The 24,486-nt window shown below is 37.4% G+C and overlaps 1 protein-coding gene across 1 annotated transcript in view; it reads right to left on the minus strand.

Annotated features, from left to right (window-relative positions):
- Positions 1–995: 995 nt before the first annotated feature.
- The window catches only part of BTLA (B and T lymphocyte associated), a gene marked incomplete at both ends in the record, with an annotated part of 29,921 nt that continues 6,430 nt past the window's right edge, over positions 996–24,486 (minus strand). Inside the window, 4 exons of the mRNA XM_084232663.1 lie at positions 996–1,271; positions 6,551–6,597; positions 8,086–8,226; positions 18,053–18,361. Coding sequence (XP_084088789.1) covers positions 996–1,271; positions 6,551–6,597; positions 8,086–8,226; positions 18,053–18,361 — 773 coding nt within the window. The remainder of the gene's footprint in view (positions 1,272–6,550; positions 6,598–8,085; positions 8,227–18,052; positions 18,362–24,486) is intronic.

Here is a 24,486-nt window from a genome sequence, read left to right on the forward strand (position 1 = left end):
CTTCATTCTCATTTGCCTCATTCTTTGGTAAGAAGAACAGCAAGATACAGATGTGATGAAGGAAAGTATATTGGCCATACTGGTCAACAAGATACTCTTTTCTCCATTCCATGAATAGCACCTTAATTTGCTATTGCATTACTCATCAAGCAATTTGAGTTATCAATCTGCATTTGCCTGATCAGATAGCTACAATACCTCTTCTTACAGATTTTAATATTTATTCTGACATCCACAAGTATATTAATTTAGCAGCATTATGTCACATTCATATACATTAATTAGTCTATGTGCCCCAAACACCGAGTCTCCACTTGGCTTATAAATGTACCATATATTAATCACTCCTACCTGGATTTGTGTAGCCATCTAACAGGGCACATGAAAGCATTTGTTTTTCAGGTGTGGGGAACATCTACCCTACATATAGTTGCTGTAACTCATATCTTTACTGTTCCATTTATTCTTTCCACTCTTCTCATCAAGTCTACTGTTATTTTTTTCTTTACATTTAAGAGATTCAATATTTGATGAACAGAGAAATTGTTCTTATATGCAAGACCAATTGGAAATATATTGGAAATATACATATTGTCATCACTGTATTTATAGTTAGTAAAATTACTACATTCTTTATTTTCAAGAGTGTGTAGTGAACTGATTCTGATAACACAAACCTCTCCTCCTTACATGTCAGGAAGAAAGAAAATAATGAGTTTTTATACTGGATAAATTGTAACTAAGTTTAAATGCTCTCTTATTCATGATATGGCTCAGTTTTGGAGAGAAGATTTTGTTGTTCAAATTCACAATATAAGAGACTTTCAAAGACATTTCTGGGAGAAAGTTTAATCATCTGTCCTATGGAGTCTTAAGACCCACGCACCAACATGGAAATCTTGAAAGTGAAGCTTCTCAAGGCAAAGAATATCATTTGACATTTTGTTGGACTCAGACAATGGTGTAGTCATGCTGATTGGAGATCAGGACCAGAGTTAGCTTCTCACACATATGGCTGCATATTCTGTAGGTGCTTCTTTCACATGTGTTTCCTGTCTTGGGTTCATTCCAATAACCGAATGGTTCAGGGAAGCATAAACAATGCCTTGTCTGTTTTCCTCCACAAATGTATTAGAATAAACCCCAGATACATCCTGAATCCTGGACCAGGGTTCATTATCATAAATCCCAATTTCTGATGGTAGTGCTTGGGAATTTTGCCTGGTGTCCACTTCAGTTTGTTCACCACTAAAGCTCTGGGGGACATTAACCTGTAAGGAAAAAAAAAAAAAACACCACCTAAAGATTGATAAACCATCAGCAAACTCTGAGAGTAGGCTAAATTAAATCCTCATATATTGAGAAAAATAATCTACTGTCCCCAAGTATTCTGCTGACACTATGTTTTTGGATTTCTACTTATTAAAGACCCACTGCTCTCCCAAATAATTATTTGTGCCTTATTATTAGTCACCGTTGAAGTCACAGAACACTTTTCAATTCCTCTACAAAATGAACAGCACAGCCCAAATTCATGAGAAAAACAAAAATGAAGCCATTATAATATAAACAATAGCATGAACACAACTTAGAATAGATGATTAAAGGTAAAGCAGAATAGATATACTGCAAAAGGACAGAAAGAATAAATATTATGAGCTATTCAAAAGACATGATTATGATTTGAAACCTGGAATTTAAAAATCACTGTCAATTTTGGGGCCAGGGGTGAAACTTAGAAAAAGTTCTAAGAGATTCTAGTTATTAATTCTATTACAAGGGAAAATTCTTACATTTCCAAACTGAGTCAAATATCTTCTGTGGAAAAAAAAAAGCTGAGAGTCTTTTAGAGTCTTAGAGTCAAAATATTTCTCAGAAGAAGTGAACTTATATAAAGTAAAAATAAAATGGGACCTGATGTTACACACTTTTCAGTAGTTAGCTATCCCTAGCTGTATAAGACACCCACTTGTTAAAAATGAAGATACTGGATTAATGCTAAAGGTTGTTATTTTAATTTTTTAAATTCAAATTTGCCATTTAATTATATTTTTGAAATTCAGTCTAATTTCTTTAAGGTATCAGATATACAGTTTTTGATGGTCTACCTGCCAATAGCTCCTCATTGTGAAATAAGGGGGGCATCTCCTACACCTCCTTGGCAGAGTTCTACACACAAGCACACCTGGTACTATTTTGAGAGGGTTAAGTATTAACTGCTGAATACACAGTCTCCTCTGATAAGGTTGCTACCCAGGAAACAGTAGGAAAGTTGGGGTTGCCCTCATCTTCCTTATCTCGAGACTAAGATGGAAAGTACCACAACTTCCACTCACAGGGACCAGGTTAAAGACTCTTGTCTCAAGGATTATGGGTGTCTTGGTGGTGGGTGTGAAGTGGAAATACCTGAAGGGAATGATCCTACACCTCTAAATCTTATACAATGTTGTAAACCAGTTACCTCAATAACAAATTAAAAATTAATAAAAATATTTAATCTTAAAGAGTTAATATGATTATTTTCTGAAATGTTTGGCAACTTAGATATGGAAAAACTGAATTCTTGTGATAAACATGAAAAACTAAAAAAAATTCCCAAATAATTAGACACACAGGAAAAAATAACAAATATAAATCACTTACAGAGTCATGTGACCTAGTCAAGAGTTATAAATCCTTCAATAGCAACAAGGTCCCTGTTGCATTTTTCAATCTGTTTAAGTCTGTCAATTCAAGTCTGGTTCCCTTCCCCAAATATGACTCATCCCCTTGGAAATTTTTGTTTAAATGAAGAGGGAGCCAAACACATGGTGCTTAGCAGCTGCACCTCACTAAAAAGAGTGGGCACTTCAGAGCACCTGCTGTGGTAAGGAGAAATTACAAGCACTCAGCAGCTTCTTACTCTACATTTGTATGGCACTTCACAGTTTATAAAGCACTTTTGAAAAAAAGTAAAAAGGATTACAATTAAATGTTCTTAGTATAAAGCACTTTTATACCCTCAATGAAACATTCTAGAATCAGATGAGAACTCTGGTTTTTATATTTACCTGCTATGTTTTCACCCATTCCTTTCTCCACTTTGGGTTTCTACTCGACTGTTTCCCATACAAATTCCTTCTTCTTTTTTTTTTTTAAAGATTTATTTATTTATGTGTAGAAGAACTGGGATACAGGCCAGAGGTGCCAGGGGTGAGAGGATTCACTAGAGACAGAGCGGGGAACAGAACAGGCAGACTCACTTGTCAAAGACCAGCTTACGGCAAAATGTCGGGTCAGGTGTCCCTGAAAGGATGAGTTGGCCAAGGCGAAACTTTAAGGGCTGAAGGGAAGAGGAGGTGAGGCAGATACAAACACTCTTATTTTGGTGAAAGCATCTCCTGCTGAAGGTCTCAGCGGGTCTTTATTTATACGTTAAGGCAAGCAATGGGATTACATCATCATATGCATAGAAGCAAAACAAAAACAATCAGTACATTCTTTTCCCATGGACATTTTGATGCCTACATGTTTTTGAGAAAAGAAACAACCTTAAAAGTTAATAGATAATTAAAACTTAGACTCATTATTTCAGCCTAAACAACTACCTAGGTCAGCTAACAGTCCTTGGTACATCCCTATCGCAAAGGCTACAATATCAGGAGACTCCTCTATCTATATGGCCTGCAGCTAGAGACCAGTTGCTTCCCTGTAATCAGTTATTAGAACTTTTTTCTTCTGCCTAGAAACTCCTAGCATAATCAACTTCATGATTCATTACAAGGCTTCTCTACGGAACTTCCATCTGAGGAATATTATTATGACCAGCTCTGGGTTGCTTATCAGACATGCCCTTGCACAGTAATTATTTCCCATTGTCAAGTGGGCCAAATTATTCAGTGTTTAATTTTTAAGCAAGTGTAGGGTAAGGAAAAAATGTCAGGCTTTTCTGCCCTCCCGCCATCAGGATAGATGATGGATCCTTGTGGTCCTGAATGCATGCCTGATGGGGGGCACCTGGAATAGGGTGTGGGCATAGGTAGATGAGATCCACCTGGGATGAGAGTGTGCTTTTAAGGGCGGCGTCACGGGGATGCCAGCAGAAGCCAAGAATGAACAGAAGCCAAAAGAGAAGCCAAGAGAGAAGCAAGAGAAGCAGAAGCTGAGAGAAGGCCGGAAAGCCCAGAGTGAAGACCTGCTGGGGGCTGGGAGGCCTGCCAGCCTCCCGACCCCCCAGCACCCCTGCCTGCCATATGCCTGGTAAACCCCAATAAAAGACCTGCAAAAACCACTGAGGACTCTGACTCCTCCTTTACCCGGTCTGCTGGTTCAGAAAACCTGCTCAGTGGTCTTCCTGCCCTTACAGCAAGTAATTTTCCATGCCACGTACTTACAATATTCATATACTTATAATTTTTTGCCCAATGTATTTACGGAGAAGTTCTTTCTTATTATGACCAAGAACAAAAAACAAAGGAATGTTTAATCTTCAGCCCCACAGTGTGAGGCTCTTTAAAAGTCTTCAGCTCCACGGTGTGCGGCCCTTTTTCTTCAGCCCCATGATTTGAGGCTCTTTGAGCTTCAGCCCCACAGTGTGAGGCCCTTTTCTTAGCTGCTTGCCAGTGTCTTACCTGGCTGGGGCAGCAAGGCCCCCTGCAGCACTCACTGAAACACACCGCTGAAGGGAGCAGTGGGCGAGACAGAGGAGGTCTGCTGCACTATGTGGGTAGTTCCCTGGCTGACTGGGGATCGAAGTCATGCCACAGAGGCTGTGGACCGCTTCACAGTGCTGCGCTCAACCCTTGAGCCATCAGGGAGGCACCACAAATTCCTTCTTAAGAAATATTAATCTCAAACACATGCAATTTGCAGCAACATGGATGGCGCTGGAAGGGATCATGCTCAGCGAAATAAGCCAGAAAGAAAAAGAAAAATACCGGATGGTCTCACTCATAGCAGGAATCTAGAAAACTTAAATATGGGACCAGGAAAATGAATAACTATAAGAAAGTGAAAATCAAAATCAACAACTATGAACCAGAGACACTCTATGGGGGGTGGGGGGCAGGGAGGGGAGGGATTGGGGTCAAAATAAGGGGGTTGCAATTGTATGGGGAATATAAAAATGAAATTTATTTTAAAAAAAGAAATATTAATCTCTTGTCTCAAGGATTATGGGTGTCTTGGTGGTGGGTGTGAAGTGGAAATACCTGAAGGGAATGATCCTACACCTCTAACTCTTATACAACGTTGTAAACCAGTTACCTCAATAACAAACTAAAAATTAATAAAAATATTTAATCTTAAAGATTTAATATGATTTTTTCTGAAATATTTGGCAACTTAGATATGGAAAAACTGAATTCTTGTGATAAACATGAAAAACTAAAAAAAATTCCCAAATAATTAGACACACAGGAAAATATAACTCTGAATTCAACTTCAATTCATGAATGAGTCTTCTAGCTTATACAGGATGAAATATGATTATGTTTGAATAACCTTTACTTACCCAGCAAATTATTTTTTAATAATTTATATAACAGAATAAAGGAAGAAAGGGGATAATACTTAAGAAAATTTCCCTATTTGAGGAAAATAAGACCTCAGCACCCAACACAATCACACCTTTTGATGCTTACTAAAAGTTGAATACATTTGACTACATGTAAAATGAGACAATTGGCAAGGAGGGCTGAGTCCCAGTTAACATTATATGTAGAATTATTGACTACATCTGCCTCTGATAGCTCTGGAACTTTCTAGAAGTTATTACATTGTTATCTCTACTCTTTCTTACTGAAACACACCTGTGCATGCACAAATGTGCACATACTTGTGCACACACACACACACATCCCTCATTTATGACTATTTGCTTTTAACCAAGAGTTTCAAAAATTTTTTCACCACTCTCTTGCCTTATCTTTCATTCTGTTTTTGAGTTCCAATATTTATACAACATTGAATCCAAAATAAATTTCAAAGGTTATATTCCAAGACTTGAAGGAAGACTTGGCATTGCTTCTACAGCGCTCTTTCCTTTGTCTGGGAGGTCTCTTCCTTGATGAGCCCACACACATTACCAAGACTTTTGCAAAGTAACTAGACCTGTAATCAGCCCTATTTTTTTAAATACTGAGATTTGTGAAGGAATGTAGTAATTTTATGAGGTTACTTGTGTGTACATTCCTTTGCTAACTCCTAACTTTCTCCCAGATTGATTTTAAGGTTTTTTTTTTGTTTTTTTTTTTTAAGAATAAATGAATAGTCTGACGTCACATAACAAGTCAAGGGCAGGTTACATGTTTCAGTCTCTAACTTTTTTGCTTAGGATCTACACTTGGCAGCCACACCCTTCCAGAGGACCACGTACTATGAGACATTACTCTTGAAGAGTCTTATCTGCAAATGGACGTGCATATAAAGTTAATACATTTTTAAAATGTCAACACATATCTCATTCAGAACAGTGCTGGCAAATGGCATTATAAAGAGTCAGTAAGCAAAAATATAAATACAGACATGGCATAACATATTGCATTTGTTTTAACAAATACAGCCAACATACCAAGTTAATTTCCCTTCCTGCTGTATCAGAAGACTTCTTTTGTTCCCCTGAAATTCAAAATGACAAATAAGAAATCAAATGAAGTAAAGAACAATGTATCTCCTCCCCCACTCTATATGGTGGGCTAAAGGTAAGAATATGGGTTCAGGAATAAGACTGTGAAGTTGATATTCCATCCCTAGAGCAGAGGCAGGATGCTTTCCCACCCATGTGCACCCATACTCTTGCACTTCAGGGACAGTTACTAGCTTGGACTTTTTATTTCCTGTGACTAGCCCGATACACATATCTCAGTGTGTGAGATTTCATGCTGCTTATTTTGTTCACTGTTTCTTTCCTTCACACATTAAGCAGCCATAGCGTATTCAAGAGGGAGGCCTGGGGTCTAATACATCGCTTTAAGAAAGGTTGGAAATTGTTATTCTGGGGACATTTTCTTCTTGATACCAGACACTTTTTGTGTCCTATCACCTACATAATTAGCATATTATGGTTTACTTCAGGTGTGGTAAATGAAAAGACTTATCCCTGCCTCTTTCTCTGAAATTCTCCAGGAAATTTCAGCAACCCCCGGAAAGCAGTGAAACTTGGAGAGGGGCCATGGGGAGGGCCAGTGGTTGCAAATGCAGACTTGGGGTGACGGAGGAGTCTCACAGAATTCTGAGTAATTTCTGGGTTCCAGAAGTCCTCACCACAAAAAGCAAGATGCACTTTTCTTTAGACAAAGCTTTCTGTTATGACAGAAACAATGGTTGCTCTGTCTAGCTTAGTATTTATAGCTACATGTGGCTGCAGTTATGGGAAAAGAAGTGGAAGGAGATGACCACAGGGAAAAAGGAAAAGAGAAAGTGCGTGGTTCAGGCCAGATCAGATTCAGATGAGAATTCTCCACCTGCCTCTCTTTCATCATGTTGATACCTGCTGTTGAATGAATTCTTACAAAAGCTGAAAAAAATTGTTTTCAAAATACCACATACTTCCCATCATAGCCAAACCCACATTTTTCAAATGAATTACTGATTAGAGAGGGTTTAGGCTAAGAATGTGTCTGTGATAGGAATAGCAAGTACAGACACAGGGATTTCCTCTGGGAATATTGGATCTTCAAGGGTGTGTGTGATTGGCATGAGGTGGTGTGGCTGTAACAAAGGAAGATGAGACCAACTAACTCAAATCAGATACGCTGACCCGCAATTATTTCAACCTCCCTCTCAACACCCTTAAAGTTTAGAAGAACTACTTTTCACACAAACCTAAGACTGACACAAATAGAACAGAAAGTCCCAGCAATGTACCCTGTTTACCACAACCTTCCCACTTACTGCGCTGTGGTGAGCATGCCTCATGATGACTACAGGAGACATGAATTCATCCTTTTGGCTTTTTGGTGGAAGGATGAGTTGTCCCCCCAGAAATCATTATTCATGGTTTATCACAGAATGTTGGGAAATAAGAGAAACCAGCTAAAAATGCACACCCTCATAATTAAACAGGGAATATGTGACACATAGCAGCACAGGAAAGATGGAACCCACCTTTGTGCCTCCTCAGGTAGTAGAATAGATAGATACAGGTTATGAGCAGGAGCAGTCCCCCCAAAGAAACCAAACTATAAAGGATCCAGCGTGTGCTCATCTTCTCTTCCTGGAAGGGTAGTCCTGAGACACTTGTTGTATCTGAAATTTGAGATGTTGAAGACAGGATCTGACAATCAGATAAGTACACCCTGTGCAAAACCAGAACTTGAACAGAGGAGATTTCTGGCTAAAGCTTCCATTTCTATTCCAGAAGACTTTCCCTAAGAATTCAGGCCTCGGTGCTCTCCCCCACCTCTTGCTTTGTTGCTAAGCATATATAAGTGGCTCTGGGTTATAATTTATCTTTTGCAAAAGTTCTTTGTTCTGCTGGGGTTAACCCCCTGTAAAATAATATCCTTAACAGCTCACAGAAAGCACTTCACCAAGTCCTTTCATTGACATAAACATATTTAACTCTCACATTAACCACTTAAGTAAGGAAATCACTGATTTTGTTCAGTCCCATGCCTTGAGAAGAGTAGTATTATTTATGGACTTGCTCAATATCAGACAAACTAGTGAGCACAGTCAAAACTCAAACGAACTGTTTCTGAGGCTAAATTCACGCTCCTTCAACATAGTGCCTTCTCATTCCATTTCTCCAAACACCAAATACTTCTGGTATCTCCAAATATGCTTTGCTGGTCACACAGCTGGTGCTCATTACTATTGATCAGTGTCAATGTGCTTTAAGACCCCGTTTGTCCTTGGGAAGTGGCTACCTTCTAGCTGGCCTTAGAATATTTTAATAGATCACAAATAACATTTTTTAAAACATGAAACATAAAAGAACAGGAAATATCACAAGGCATCATTCACTAGAGCAGTGGTTCTCAATAGACATTTTTACCTCCCAGAGGACATTATGAAAATGTCTATAAACATCTCTGCTGTCATAAGAGAGGAGTGTGGCCCCTAGTCAGTAGAGGTCAGGGATGCTGCTAAATAGCCTTCAGCATGCAGAGGAATCTCCACCCTGTCCATTCCAACAAAGAATTATCTGGCCTACTATGTCAACAGAGAAACCCCATCAGGCGGTAACTACGGCTTTGTAAAACTTTTAGTTCAGTTTGCATATATGTATGTGCATTGAGTTATGATGTAAGCAATTTTTTTTTTATTTTAGATTGCTGCTAACACAATGTGATAAATATAGGAGTAAGATGTTCTATTCTGATGCATGTGATTTGTTTCTTCATACGCTTGCTTTTGTAGTGAAGATGGTGAGGACTTCTGGAGCAGGGCCTAACGTGGTTTGGCAACACAGAGTGGGAGTAAATGCTGTATTGTTCATGCTGTAGTTGCTGTTTAGGTTCTGTGGGCAGCTGATTCATTATCATGAGAGGCAGAAGCAGATGTCTGGGTGTAGGTCATGGGGAGAAATAGTGATTAAGTTTCTACAACAGTTGCCTAACAAACAAATCCACCCAATTAAGAAGATCCAACACTAATTATCCACCAAATAATCTAGTTTCCATAATTTTATTTGACTCGTTTGATACTTACTTCCTAGACAACGTTCTGAACAATTTTCAGTTTTTTCTGAAAGGGAAAAGCAAGATAAAGAATTAAAATTGGTTGTGAAAACATACATATGCTCATGTATATCCTAGACCAGACTTAGTTTCTGCGAGGACGCCTGCATCTGCCCACTCACTGAAAATCCAACAATGCAAGTCACAGGCAGTCTGCATGATTTGTAGAGATTTACCTTGATCAAGGGCACAGTAAATCCCTGGGTTTATTTTAAGGCTCAAAGAATGACTACAGAGATGTAACACAGCCTTCATCCATTTGCTCCGATTCTCTCTTCCCCATTCTGTCAGTGTGCGACAGCACTGGCCCCTGGAATAACAGGATGCACAGGTGCTCCAACTGGGGAGAGTCACAAGGATGCTTTGGATGATGTGCTGGGTACTCATTCAAAATACAGAGTTTGGTTCACTTCCTGCCCATGCATACCATCGCACTCCCCTTTCCTGCTTAGATAATAACCACCTGCTTTTAAGAAGCTCCTAATAAGGCACTGAATAAGGGCATGTAGAAGATGATGAAGATGTGGGCCAATTTATATTCTAGTGACTATTCTGTAGTTCAGTCAACTTTCCTTCTGGGACTTTATTTTGCAAAGTACTTTTCTTTATTCTAGGAGAATATTGCTTTCCCAACAGTGTCCAAAATCCCACCCTGTCACAACCCTCAACCAATTTTTAATTTACCATAAAAAGCAAAGGGGTATCAAATACCAAAAGAAGAAAATTCCTGACATACTTAAAAAAGAGCTTTTTAAGGGGAGAAAATAAAATATTTATCACACCCTCAAAATTTATGAAAAGCACAGTTCTCAAACATAATTTCAGGGTATGCATTTTTTCTCAAAGCTCACTCAGCCCTAGGAACAGAAAGAAAAGGAAATTTCATTTGACCCTTTTCTTGTTATGTTTGTTTTCATCTTGTCATGAAAAGAAAATCCACACCCAATTTGAAGTCAATTCTCGAATAATTCATTTGACTTTTTGGAAAGGAAGTAGAGATAATCCAGAAAAATATGAAATATTTCTTGCTTTGCAGGACATCATAAACATTCATGGGATAAAACAGATTTCCAGACATTATTGCAGTACAAATAATTATGATAAATGAGAGGCATAGATATAAAATGTCATAAAATTGCTAGTAAAGAGAAATCACTTCCTCTAGGGTGAACATGGATAGCTTCATTAAGAGCCAAGGAAATGAGCTTGATAGGAGAGGTAGAATTGTCAGAGATGGAGGCAGATGAACGCTGAAGGCAGCATAAAGTCCTGGCAATGGCAAGTCGGGCTGCTAGGAGACAGCTGAGATATTTTGTGTGGAATCCAGAAGCAATCCAGCAAATCAGGTGGGGAGGGTCTGTGGAAGACCTTAAATGTTGCACAACAAACCTGAGCCCCATAACATGAGCCTTGGGGATGCTGTGCCAGAGACTCAACAAGTAGAGTGACATTATGAAAGAAGTTTATTGGGTAAATTAATTGCATTAGGAATATTTGGAGATGAAATGGACCAAAAATGGGGAAACACTAGTCCATACAATTAATTGGAGTCTTTTAAGAAAGTGGACAATGAAGGTCTAAGGTGTTCATAGAAGTTATAAGAAGGAACAAATCCCAGAGTGGAAGGTTGTTTGCACACAAAGAAAGAAGGCTAATGTCCTGGGGGGACTTCTAGTGGGGATGAGGAGCATGAGCTAACAAATCGGAAGAAATAGCTGGTAAGAGAATAGGAATGAAGACAATAGCACTGTTCAAAGAGAAACTTCATGGCCATTCATATCACCTACTTAGCTCTTAGACTCTCCCTTTCACTACTTCATTCTTTACAATCTTCATTACAATCATCCTTACAATAATAAGCACAAATCTTCAGGGTACAGAGTTTAAGAAGAACACTCCAATCCCTTGAAGTTAGGGTCCCTCCTCCTCAAGAGAGACAGGTTTTTGATGCTAATTTCAGTCCCTACTTCATCCTTAACACAGACACCTTTGTGTATTTCACAAACTGTACCATTCTATAGTGGTCATAGAATAACCCAAATATGGAATAGCGGGGAGACCATAATATTCCTGGGATACTTCTATGTCCTAAGTACTTGTTAGCTTCTCTCTGATGCTGCCTAAATTCCTCCATTTTGAACAGATATGGATTAGTTCCTATAAAGAAAGACTAAATTACACAAGAAAAATTCTCTTCCTAGGAGAACTCAATAATACTACCTTTAACTTTCTTATACATATATTGATATATACTATTCAATGGTACTATTAAATAGTACTAAATTATGTTCTATTTAATAGTATAATATCCTGAAAACAATGTTGTTGCAAGTTATGATAATTCTTATCACTTATTTTGCCAATGATAAAAATCATAGTTCTTTAAAAAATCAACTTTTTATCTCATTATGTGAATTAATATCACAGTACTCCCCAGAAAGTGTTCACTGCATAATATCATCAACATAGGCTTCTCCAGGTTGTTAAGAGCAATCTTTTCACTTTTCATAAATTATGTTATTTCACACATTTACAAATAAATATTTATTGGGCATCTGTGACACTGTGCAACCTATTTACAGAGAACCAAAGATATTTAAGACACAACTTCCGTTCTAAAGTCAGAACAAGGATGGCCCCAAGCAATTAGCATCAACTTTGATCTCAAATTTGCAAAAGTGGTTGCTCAGTCTTTTGTAAATCCCTTCTACACTTTTATGCTTCATAGTACAGGTTGGCAGCAAGCACTAGAGTGCTGTGCATTTCTGCAGTGGTCTACCTTAAGGGATGCTGAAGTTACTTAACTGATTTTTAATGGATTTAAATGGATTCCTTCACTTTAAGGGAGTTTAAAAACTAATTCCAAAATATACTTATACAATAATTTTTAAAAACACACACCAAAAATATGCATTCATTTACATGAATGATGGCCATGGAAGAAGTAACTGTATGAGGCTACAGAAAGATTTCAGACATGCTAATACTGGGCCTAACCTCTTTCCAACTTCTCCATTATATACAGTCAGATTATGGATCACAAATGAGATTCATCTCCTTTCTTCACTGTAGAGAGGAACATTCAAAAATTAACCAGAGGGACACTACACTGAGAAAGTCCCGTGACTCAAGGTGAAACTGCCATACATTTTGGATATCAGGGACCAGGAAAGTCACACTTCATGGAGATGGGTGGAGAGAGATGCCTCGGGGCTGCAATCTGAGGCAGGAGACATGGATAGCAGGTCTGCCAGCTGGGATAGGGGAAGTAAGGGGATGAAAGAAAAATGGAGCCAAACACTGGAGAACCCCATATAGAGGAGCCAGGGCTTGCACACAGGTCAGGACCTGGTAAGGTAAAGAATAAAACTTTTAATACACAGAAGAAAATATAGGCGAAACACTACATGATATGCACATCAAAGCCATATTTATGACACATCACCCAAAGTAGTGATAGTGAAGGCAAAAATAAACAGCTGGGACTACATCAAATTAAAGAGCTTCTGCACAGCAAAAGAGACAATAACAAAAACAAAGAGAAACCCCACTGACTGGGAGAACATTTTTGCACACAACACTAATGATAAAGGACTGATCACAAAAATCTACAAAGAGCTGATGAGACTCAACAAAAACAAAGAAAATAATCTAGTCAAAAAATGGGCAGAAGAGCTAAAAAGAAACTTTTCTGAAGAGGAAATGCAAATGGCCAACAGGCATATGAAAAAATGTTCAACATCACTTGTAATCAGGAAAATGCAAATCAAAACTACCATGAGATACCATCTTACACCAGTGAGAATGGCACATATTAAAAAAACTAGCAACAACAAATGTTGGCGAGGATGTGGAGAAAAAGGAACTCTCCTGCACTGTTGGTGGGAGTGCAAACTGGTCCAACCACTATGGAGAGCTGTGCGGAGATTTCTTGACCTACTAAACATAGAGCTTCCATATGATCCAGCAATTCCACTCCTAGGTATTTACCCAAAGGACACAGAAACATCAATTCCAAAGAGCACCTGCACACCTATGTTTATAGCAGCACTATTTACAATAGCTAAGCTTTGGAAACAACCCAAATGCCCCAAAATAGATGACTGGATCAAGAAGATGTGGTACATATACACCATGGAATATTACTCAGCCTTCAAAAAAGATGAACACATGCAATTTGCAGCAACATGGATGGCGCTGGAAGGGATCATGCTCAGCGAAATAAGCCAGAAAGAAAAGAAAAATACTGGATGGTCTCACTCATTGCAGAAATCTAGAAAACTTAAATAAGGGACCAGGAAAAAGAATAATTATAAGAAAGTAAAAATCAAAATCAACAAACAGGGCCTCCCCGGTGGCACAGCGGTTGAGCGCTGGGTTGCGAAGCTGCCCGTGGCCTCTGCAGCGCCGGTTCCATTCCCAGCTGCTCCCCGGCCACCGGAGGAGGGTCCCGCATGGCGCGCAGGCCTCTCCTGCCGCCCGCTGCTCCCCTCAGCAGTGTACTTCGGTCCTTCTGCCTGCTCTGCTCCCTGCTCTGGCTCTGGTGAATTCTCTCACCCTCCTGAGCTTCTGACTGTACCCAGTGCATGTATAAACAAAACAAACAAATAAATAAACATGCCTCTATTAAAAAAAAAAAAATCAACAAACAACTATGAGCCAGAGACACTATGGAGGGTGAGGGTCAGGGAGGGGAGGGATTGGGGTCAAAATAAGGGGGTCGCAATTGTATGGGGAATATAAAAATTTAAAAAAATTATATAAATAAAGAATAAAACTTTTATGTTAGCTTTTTTATTCTTGACCTTTATATGTATATATATATATATACATATATAACTTTTTTATTCTTTACCTTTATATTGATGTAAAAAATATATAAATAAATAGAAAATTTTAAAAAAACAAAACAAAGAAGGTCTTCTAGACTATCCTCCTTTATCCTTATGTCTCAAAACTAAAGTGACTTCTTGAAGCACTCTGACAGTGCATAGACTACTGTATCTCAGATCTGGAAACCCAGAAAGGAACGACATAATGGTACCATAAACACAAGTCAGCCCATAACACTGCCACATTTGCAAAAGTGCTGAACCACTCCAGGCCCCTGTCCCACCCTGCTAAGTCAATAAATGCAAAAACTGTTCTCAGTACTAATGGAATATAGCAAAGGCCAAATAAAATAAAACGAAATAAGACCACAGTGCCACCTACAGGAAAAGTGTTGAATTCTTGTAAGCTGCTGCTACAGATAATTTTTTTAAATAGGTAAAGTTAAGGCAGCAAAATAGGCAGGGAAAAAGACATAAAACATGCTATCTGTGACTTAAAGGAACTATGGCATCACAAGAAAAGAACAACTCTCCATAATCCAAGCACAAAGATATGAAAGATTATATTTCCTTATCAGAGAGTTCAAAATTGCTATAATAAGGAAAATTGAAGAGAAGAAAATGACAAAATGCAAGTCAAATTGTTACAGGGAAACTCAGAAAATCTAATCAAAGAGATACAATTTGGAAAAACAAACTAATGTTCTCAGAAATAAAATTAGCAAATGGAAGTCAGAAATGAAAAATTTAAATAAGAAAATAACAGAGCTGCGGCATTACACTGAGCTACATAGAGACAGCACCAGGGCAAGTGAGAGCCAGACAGGCACTGGGTGACTCTGTACTTTACTGAAGGAAAATATTTAAAAATGGGCAAAGGAGATCTTAAGAAACTGAAAGATGAAATGTCACCATATGTATTTTTTTGTGCCAAACTTCCCAGGAAATGCACAAGAATACCAGGTGCTTCATCAACTTCTCAGAGTTTTCTAAGAAGTTCTCAAAGAGGTGAAAGATGGTACCTGCTAAAGAGAAAGGAAAATTTGAAGACATGTCAAAGGCAGACAAAGCCTGTCACAAGAGAAATGAAAACCTATATCCCCCCTAAAAGTAGACATTGAGAGCAACATAATAAAAGTCAGAGTCTTAAACCCCCAATTATACCAATGGACAGATCAACCACACAGAAAATCAACAAGGAAACAAGAAACTTATATAGAAATTACATAAGATGGGTTTGATAGACATTTATAGAGCACCCTACCCCGCAAAAAAATATGTGCACATTCTTCTCAAGTGCATATAAAACATTCTCAAGGATAGACCACATGTTGGCACACAAAACAAGTGTCAATAAATTTCTGAAGACTAAAATCATATCAAGTATCTTCTTTGATTACAATAGTGCAGAACTAGATTTCAACCACAAAAAGAAAGCGGGGGAAAAAACCTTAGGTGTGGAAACAAAACAACATTCTACAGAATGAATTGGAGTAATGAGGCAATCAAAGGGGAAATTAAAAAATACCTGGAGACAAATGAAAATGAAGACTGAATTAGCAGATCATATGCTACTGTAAAAGCTGCACTGAGAGGAAAGTATACAGCAATACAGACTATATAAAAAATAAGAAAGATCTCAAGTAAATAATCTTATCTTTTACCTTAAAGAACTAGAAAAAGAACAAATAAAACCAAACACACACACACACACACTATCAGGAAGAAAATAATAAAAATCAGAGTGGAAAAAAAGATAGTTCGAAAGGTCAATGAAACTAAAAGTTGGTTCTTTGAAAACATAAACAAAATAGAGAAATCTCTAGCTAGGCTCATGTAGAAAAAGGAAAAAAATGCCTATGAATACAGCCAGAAGTAAAACAGGAGTTACAACAGATATTATAGATATACAAGGATCATAAGAGATTACTAAAAAGATCATTATACCAACAAATTGGATATCTAGAAGAAATGGACAAATTCATAAAATAATAAACCACCAGAGACTAAATAAAGAAGAATTAAAAAAATTGAACAGACCAATTACAAACAAGGAAATTGATAATTCTTTTCAAACTTTTCTCCAAAATGGAGGAAAAGGAAATATTTCCAAACATATGAGGCCAACATTAGCCTGAAGCAAAAACAGACACATCACACACACACAAAAAGAAAACTACCAAGATTATACATCATGATCAAGTGGGATTTATCCCAGGGATGCAACAATAGTTCATCACATGCAAATCAATCAGTGAAATTCACCACATCATAAAAAGGAATGCTAAAAATCATATGATCATATTCATAGACGCAGGAAAAGAATTTGACAAGATTCAACACACATTTATGATAAAAACTCTCAAAAAATGTGGATAGACATAATGTACCTAAACATAACAAAGGTCATCTATGGCAAATTCATAGCTAACATAATATTCAATGGAGAAATAATGAACAGTTTTCCTCTAAGATCAGTTACCACATGCTGTGCACTTTCACCAATTCTGTCAATATAATATTGGAAATTATAGCCAGAGAAATTAGGGAAGAAAAAGAAATAAAAGGAATCCAAATTGCAAAAGAACTAAAATTATAACCCTTCAGATGATATGAAAATATACATTTTAAAAAGAAAAATATCTTAAGAGTCCCCTGAAAAAAAACTGTTAGAAACAATACATCAGGTAAGTGGCAGGCTACAATATCAATATGAGGTAATTGGTTGTGTTCCTATACACGATCACTTGTAGTCAAGAAAACAATCCCATTTACAATCACATCATAAAGAGTTAAATACTTAGGAATAAATTTAACAAAGGAGGTTCATGTACAATGAAAACTCTTAGATTTTTTTAAAGATTTATTTATTTATACAAGAACTGGGTTACAGGCCAGAGGCGTGGGAGGGTGAGAGGATTCACCAGAGACAGAGTGGGGAGCAGAACAGGCAGACTGACTAAAATACACTGCTGAGGGGAGCAGCGCGAGACAGGAGAGGTTTGCCATGCCATGTGGGTATCTCCCTGGCTAGCTGGGAATCGAACCCATGCCACAGAGACTGTGGACAGCTTCATAGTGCTGCGCTCAACCCGCTGTGCCACTGGGAAGGCCCACTATTAGATATTATTAAAAAAAATAGAAGACACAAAGAAATGGAAAGATATTCCCTGCTTACAGACTGTAAGAATTAACATGGCTAAAATGGACATCATAACAAAAACAATTTACAGTTATCAAAGCTGCCTTTTATTGTTGACCAATATTGATATATTGTTCACTGTAATTTTTTCCATACTTCAGGATCAACATGTAAGTTTTATCACACCTAAGCAAAATACAAAAACTCTTACTGTATTTTTCTCTACTCTTCTCTAATTCACTCACACCAACACACACACAATTGCATTAGCACTCATCATGATCAGTGAAGTGTGGCAGTCTTCTGATGTTCTACATGAGTTCAGTATCTAACATAATTATTTGATAACCTGGGTTTTCCTTTTCCTTGAAACATGATGGGAAAAATAAGAGTTCGTCTTGGTGTCTACAACTCACCTGTCACATGGAGGGTTACTGTGTGGCTTTCCACGCTTGTATTTGTTGCACGAGCAGAACAGCGGTATGATCCAGTGTCATCAACACGCACTTGATTAAAATGCAAAACAAAAACTGAAATATCCATCCAACTCATGTGTCCTTGAAGTTTATCTTCAATACTTAAACACGTTTCATTTAACTTGCACCAAGTCATGTTAGGTCTGTTGCCACAGTATTTCACAGGGCATTGCAAGTTAACTGATTGCCCTGCTTGGGCGGTGTAGATAGAATTTCTCTTAACTCTGATTTCAAGGCATGATTTTTCTCCTAAAAGATGAAAACAAAATTAAAATCAAATCTGTTCTGGAAGGACCATATATTTGTCACTTTGAAAGTTTTGCCAACGATTTCTTAAGTATGAGTCTGTAGTTTTCCAAGATAACATTTTTTAGTAATTAATTCTCACTAGCACAGTGTCTGGCACATGGTAAATATTCATTGAAAAACCAAAAAAGATAATTTTTTAATTGTCCAATCATTTCCTCAATTTCAATATTTTATTATAAAATTATATTTTACTTTTATTTTATTATCACTACTACAATCTGTAGCAAATAATAAAAATAATTTCTTATCAATTATTTTTTATATTCCAGGAACTGTTTAATACACATTAAATAGCTTCACTTGTATAATATGACAAAAATAATGTTATTATGAGCCCTATCCTACAGATAAGAAAACTGGGGTAGTAAAAAACTTCCTCAAGTCATATGCTAATAGTTAATAGAATCAAGATTTAATTTTTAAGCTCATACTTAGAGCTGACTGATCTGTAATTAATCAATGATTCCTCTATATTGTTTCTTGAGCAGTAGCCAAGTTTAATGTTACTGGCTCTGATATATTTCAGTAAGTGGAAGAGAGAGATTTTTAGACAATTCTTATCTATAACAGTTGGCATTAGGAATCTTTTTTACCTGTTTTTTAGTGGCTTTATAAAGCTGCCTTATGTTTTTCCCTCCATGGCTTTTTTCCATGCAACACAAGGTAACTCTCTGAAGATAGGATGTTTTGAAATAACCTAAATGATTTTGTTTTCCAAGTGGGAGGAAGAACAGTTATCCACATCCTTTTGAAGTTCTGCCTACTGGTCTGACATACAGGAAATATGCCTCCCTTTGTTTGGTGGGGAAGACTTCCCTAGAAACAGATTTCCCTATCATCTGTGAATCTCCACTTAGTAATTACCAACTGTACATAAAATTTGCAACACAGAAATTTGTTTTTAATTCTCTATATCATTGAAAAATTGTGTTGCCCTGAACTTATCATGAAAGTATTCACCCAGTAATCTCAACATCTGGAATATAATTGAGACCCAATATAAACGCAAAGGAAATTTTCTCAAAACAAGCAAAAGGTCCAAATTGCAAGGTCCAAATTTTATCTCATTTTATACACGAGTCTTAAAATTCCATTGTCATTTTCCAGTTAGCTTAGAGTATTATAAAATAAAAAGTGATAACTATGTTCATAATGCTATGCTTAAATCAACTATAAAACCTGAAATTATGTTTAATGTTTTCCATTTTGGAAACAAAAAGTGTTAAATTTGTTTTACAAGGAAATTCACCAGAAACAGTTACTTAAAAGCATTTTGGCCTCCAAATGGCAAACTTCAATTACCTAGAATGTACATTTATTCATTTTCTGATCACTGTTAGGCTATAGTGTCCCTTTTGAGACTCACACTAAAAAAATGTGAGAAATGGCACCAATTTATAACAATCACTTAAACATATTGTACCAGTTACATCAGGAGTGTACATAAAACATGGAATATTCTACCATGGAATTGACTCCCTGTGCTGGTAAAATATAATAAGCAAAATAGGTCAAAATTCCTTTGAGTGAAGCACTTTGTAGTGATTTATACCTTTGTATTTTCCCCCCAGTGGAGTTAAGGCTAAATATGTGCTCTTAAGAGCCTCTTCTCTAAGTTCTTTTCCTACACTCTTCTTATTCTCTCTTGGCTCTGTTTTGAACTCAATCTCTCAACTCTCTCCTAGCAGTCCTACTTGCTATTCATTCAACAATATATGTAATCCATCCCCTGCATTAACATCTTTCAATAATCTTCAAGCATCTTAACAGAAACACAATATCACAGGTAACAAAAACTTGAGATTATAAACAAGAGTCTCTTTTTTAAAACAAATCAAGCTAACCCTGATCAATTGTCGCACTGTGAAAACTTTTGGTGTTCCATACACTCCCCTACACAACATCACATTCCACTTTATTTCTACATTGTGTCAGTAAGAACATTCTCATTTGTTAGCTATTTCTTTATACCCAATAATCCTCGCTACGATATTTGTGCTCACATCTCATCAACCTCCAATTAGAATAATAGAAACCTGATTGAGTTTTCAGGAATCACATTGAGACAAGGGCCCTGCAGAAAACTTTTAGATCCTCTGAATACCACATATTTATAAGTACTTGGAGATTTCAAATAAGTTCACTGTAAGACTTCCTAATTCAGCTGCTTCCATAAATTCAGAATAAAAATGAAAGCAAACTAATTTATGAGGATGAGGTTTTAAAAAACTGAAGAGAAAGGGTAAGATAACTTATCAAAAGGAAGTACGTAACAACATAACACCTGAGTGTGGTTAAACTTACGGCAAAGAAGGGTGGACAGAAAGGCCAAGTGAAACCCTTGTTTTCCCAAAGTTCATTTCCCTCCCTAAAGTTAACTGAGACTGCCTCAGTCTCGTAACTTCCCTTTTCACTTACTTGGAAAGTCAATTATATATTATGGAGTCTATAACTCTGTGCCAGCGTTGTAAAAATATGTAAAGAATATGAAAAAAAAAGATACAAGAGTTACAGACAAAATCCTTCTTGCACTGTATTATTTACTGAAATAATTTTCAGTAACTGATAAATGAATTTTATTAAAACCAAAATTCTATAAAGGTGAAATTTAGCAATTACTAAATTGTACCATTAATATAAAATTTTATTTTCTTGGGGCCTCCCCAGTGGCGCAGCGGTTGAGCGCTGGGTTGCGAAGCTGCCCGCAGCCTCCGCGGCGCCGGTTCGATCCCCGGCTGCTCCCCGGCCACTGGAGGAGGGTCCCACATGGCGCGCAGACCTCTCCTGCCGCCCGCTGCTCCCCTCAGCAGTGTACTTCGGTCCTTCTGCCTGTTCTGCTTCCCACTCTGGCTCTGGTGAATTCTCTCACCCTCCCGCACTTCTGACTGTACCCAGTGCTTGTATAAAAAACAAACAAACAAACAAATAAATAAATAAAAAAACATGCCTCTTTAAAAAAAAAAAAAAAACTTAAAAAAAATTTCATTTTCTTGATTCATTCTTTAATTTTAAAACAACACTTTAAAGACAAGAGTACATTTCAATTGTAAAAATATTAATCAATAAGACCTTTCATGGATGAACTAAAGAAAAAAAATAGACCTTGTAGTTTGCACTCTGTTTCACTGTTTTAAATAATAAATATTCAAAAGGCTGCATGGAATGACAGAAATGAAACCGCTCACATTCATTTCTTAGTGACTACAATTACTGTGCTATGATTGGTTCTTCAAAATGTTCTTTATAAATGCCAACATATGTAGCATCACAGGGATTAGAAAAACAAATAGGGCTTCTGAGTTGAAGTGATTCTGAACATCATGAGTTTACTCTTGAACACATGTATCTGAATCTGTGCCTCCAGGGGCGACTCCATAAATGAAAAGTTCTGAGTTGATCTTCATGTGGAATGCACTGCTTATCAAAGAGTAGCAATCATAGTAATTACTTAGATATTTGCTCAAAAATATTTTTAAGGTGAAGAATATTTTATCACAGATATTGTTTAGAATTGCTGGTACATAGTGATAATTTTTTTTTTTATAGAGGCATGTTTTTATTTATTTATTTGTTTGTTTTTTTGTTTGTTTGTTTATACATGCACTGGGTACAGTCAGAAGCGCGGGAGGGTGAGAGAATTCACCAGAGCCAGAGCGGGGAGCAGAACAGGCAGAAGGACCGAAGTACACTGCTGAGGGGAGCAGCGGGCGGCAGGAGAGGTCTGCGTGCCATGTGGGACCCTCCTCTGGTGGCCGGGGAGCAGCCGGGGATCAAACTGGTGCCGCAGAGGCTGTGGGCAGCTTCGCAACCCAGCACTCAACTGCTGCGCCACCAGGGAGGCCCCCATAGTGATAATTAAAAGTAGATCAAACTTTTAACTGTTTCAAAAATTCTGTACAATGAATGACTGCACAAACCCAGGGCGTGGACTTCCCACTGCCTAGGAGTCTTTGGTAATGTGATAAATCCCAGTGCAAAGGAGATGTGGGAAGAGGCTTGTATTGACCATTAATTTCCCCATCAGACTTCTATTATCTTGAACAAGATACGATCTCTCAGAGCTTTCAAACCTCTAAGAGGGAAGGGGTCCTTCTGGTTGGGTCAATCAGGAAAGGCCTCATGGAAGAAGTTGAAACTTCTCCTACACTAAACCCCACCAATGGGTAAAACCAAGCCTGCTCCCATTGTCACAGTATACCATCATCTACCTACTCACAGAAACCAGAAGCTGGGAGTCATGTTGGTTTCTTTCCCCTTTACTGCCCTATCAGTCACCAAGTTGATACAGCACCCAAAATGTCTATCATATTTGTTTTTATGCTGCTGTTTTAATTTAGTTCCCATTCTATTTCCTGTCATTATTGTCACAGCCTACCAACTAGTCTTTTACATTACAAATTTGACCTTGCTCCACCCATTCTGGCCTGGTAATCATTATCCACATCACTTTTACAGTTTGTATTCATAAAATAAAAATGTAATCACAAGATTTTTGTGCCTAAAACCCTTTAGAGACTCTTCAACATCTTCAGAAAGATGATTCAGACTCCAACACATGGCATTTAGTTCTGCCTCATTATCCAAATGTATCCACCCCCATACTCCAGCAATCCAAATCTACTTGACACCCCCCCACCCAGGTGAATGTCCCGTGCTATTTTGTGTGACATGCATCACTATTATAATTTAATATGTGTTTATACATCTGTCTTCCTATCTGATCTCTTGCCTTTCTCTTGGGATGGTTCCTGTCTACAGCAGGAGATGGCCTTAGAAAAGGCATAAAAATGAGAAATTATGAAGAGACACTGCCTGCTCACAACAATGACTAGTGCTCCTGATCATGAAGGGTGCAGAGCTGGTGGCTGAGCTCTTAGAGAGGTGGCCCAAAAGACACTGAGGTGAAAAAATGAATATATCTCCACATACCTTGTAGTGGTTAACTTAGAACCACTAAAGAAAAACTAGAACTTACAAGTATGTACTGTGGTAAGGCCTGATTTATGTCCCCTAGAGTGACACTCAAAATATTTAAGAAATGACACTCCATGGCCATCCAAGAATGCAAATCAGCCAACCAGAAAGGAATGTTTGCCACAAATAGCTGCTTGGTTCAGTAACTTAAAATGGAGCAAATGTAGCTTCAGGTGTAAACACCACAAGGAACTAATAAGAGTAGGTAATTTGTGAAACTTATTAGCTATTTTTAAAAACATATTTGTGATTATGAATCTTATAATAAATAAGAAAAAACATTTATATAACATTTATATAGCATTTATATAACATATATAACATTTATATAACATTTATTTATATCTTATATAAATAAGATATAATTATTAAAATAATTAAATATAATTATTTCTTATTTTTATAAGCTTTGATTTTAAATATTATCATGAGGAAAATCCTCAGTTTCATTATCTCAGGACTTGACTCAAGAGTCATATGAGACAGTGACTTGAGCACAGTCAATTCCCATCAACATACAATGGCTACCATATCATCCCTCATCAAAGATCCTTCTAGGACGTGCCTGGATGTCCTTGGGGAATCACATGCATGGCATCTGAAAGCCCACATGGCATAATAAGATAAAAGACTTAACATTCCCATGCATGGACCTGGCAACCAACATGTAACAGATCACAGGCACAGAAGTAGTTTAAAATATAGTCCTTCTCAAAAAGAAAAATATCGGATGGTTTCACTTATAGGAGGAATAAAGGGGAACCAAATAAGACATCAGGGGAAAAATAATAATAACAGTACAAAACACAACAAAACAAAATCAGACAATTATAAACCAGAGACATCGTGCAGGGGAGGAGGAGGGAGAGGGATCAGAGGGAGGGAGGGAGGAACACAGGGGACTGAGGTGATGGTGCACGGGTGCATTGGTGAAGGAAATTCTATGGGGACTACACCTGGAGGGGGCAGGAAAAAAAAGCAAACATTGTCTAAGAATGAAGAATAACGTAAAATTATATAAAAAAAATTTAAAACAAAAAAGAAAGTTAAAGAATAAAAAAAAAATTCCCTCTCTATGGCTACTGTCTAAT

The sequence above is a fragment of the Talpa europaea genome, assembly GCF_964194135.1.
Source record: "Talpa europaea genome assembly, chromosome: 4".
NCBI lineage: Eukaryota > Metazoa > Chordata > Mammalia > Eulipotyphla > Talpidae > Talpa > Talpa europaea.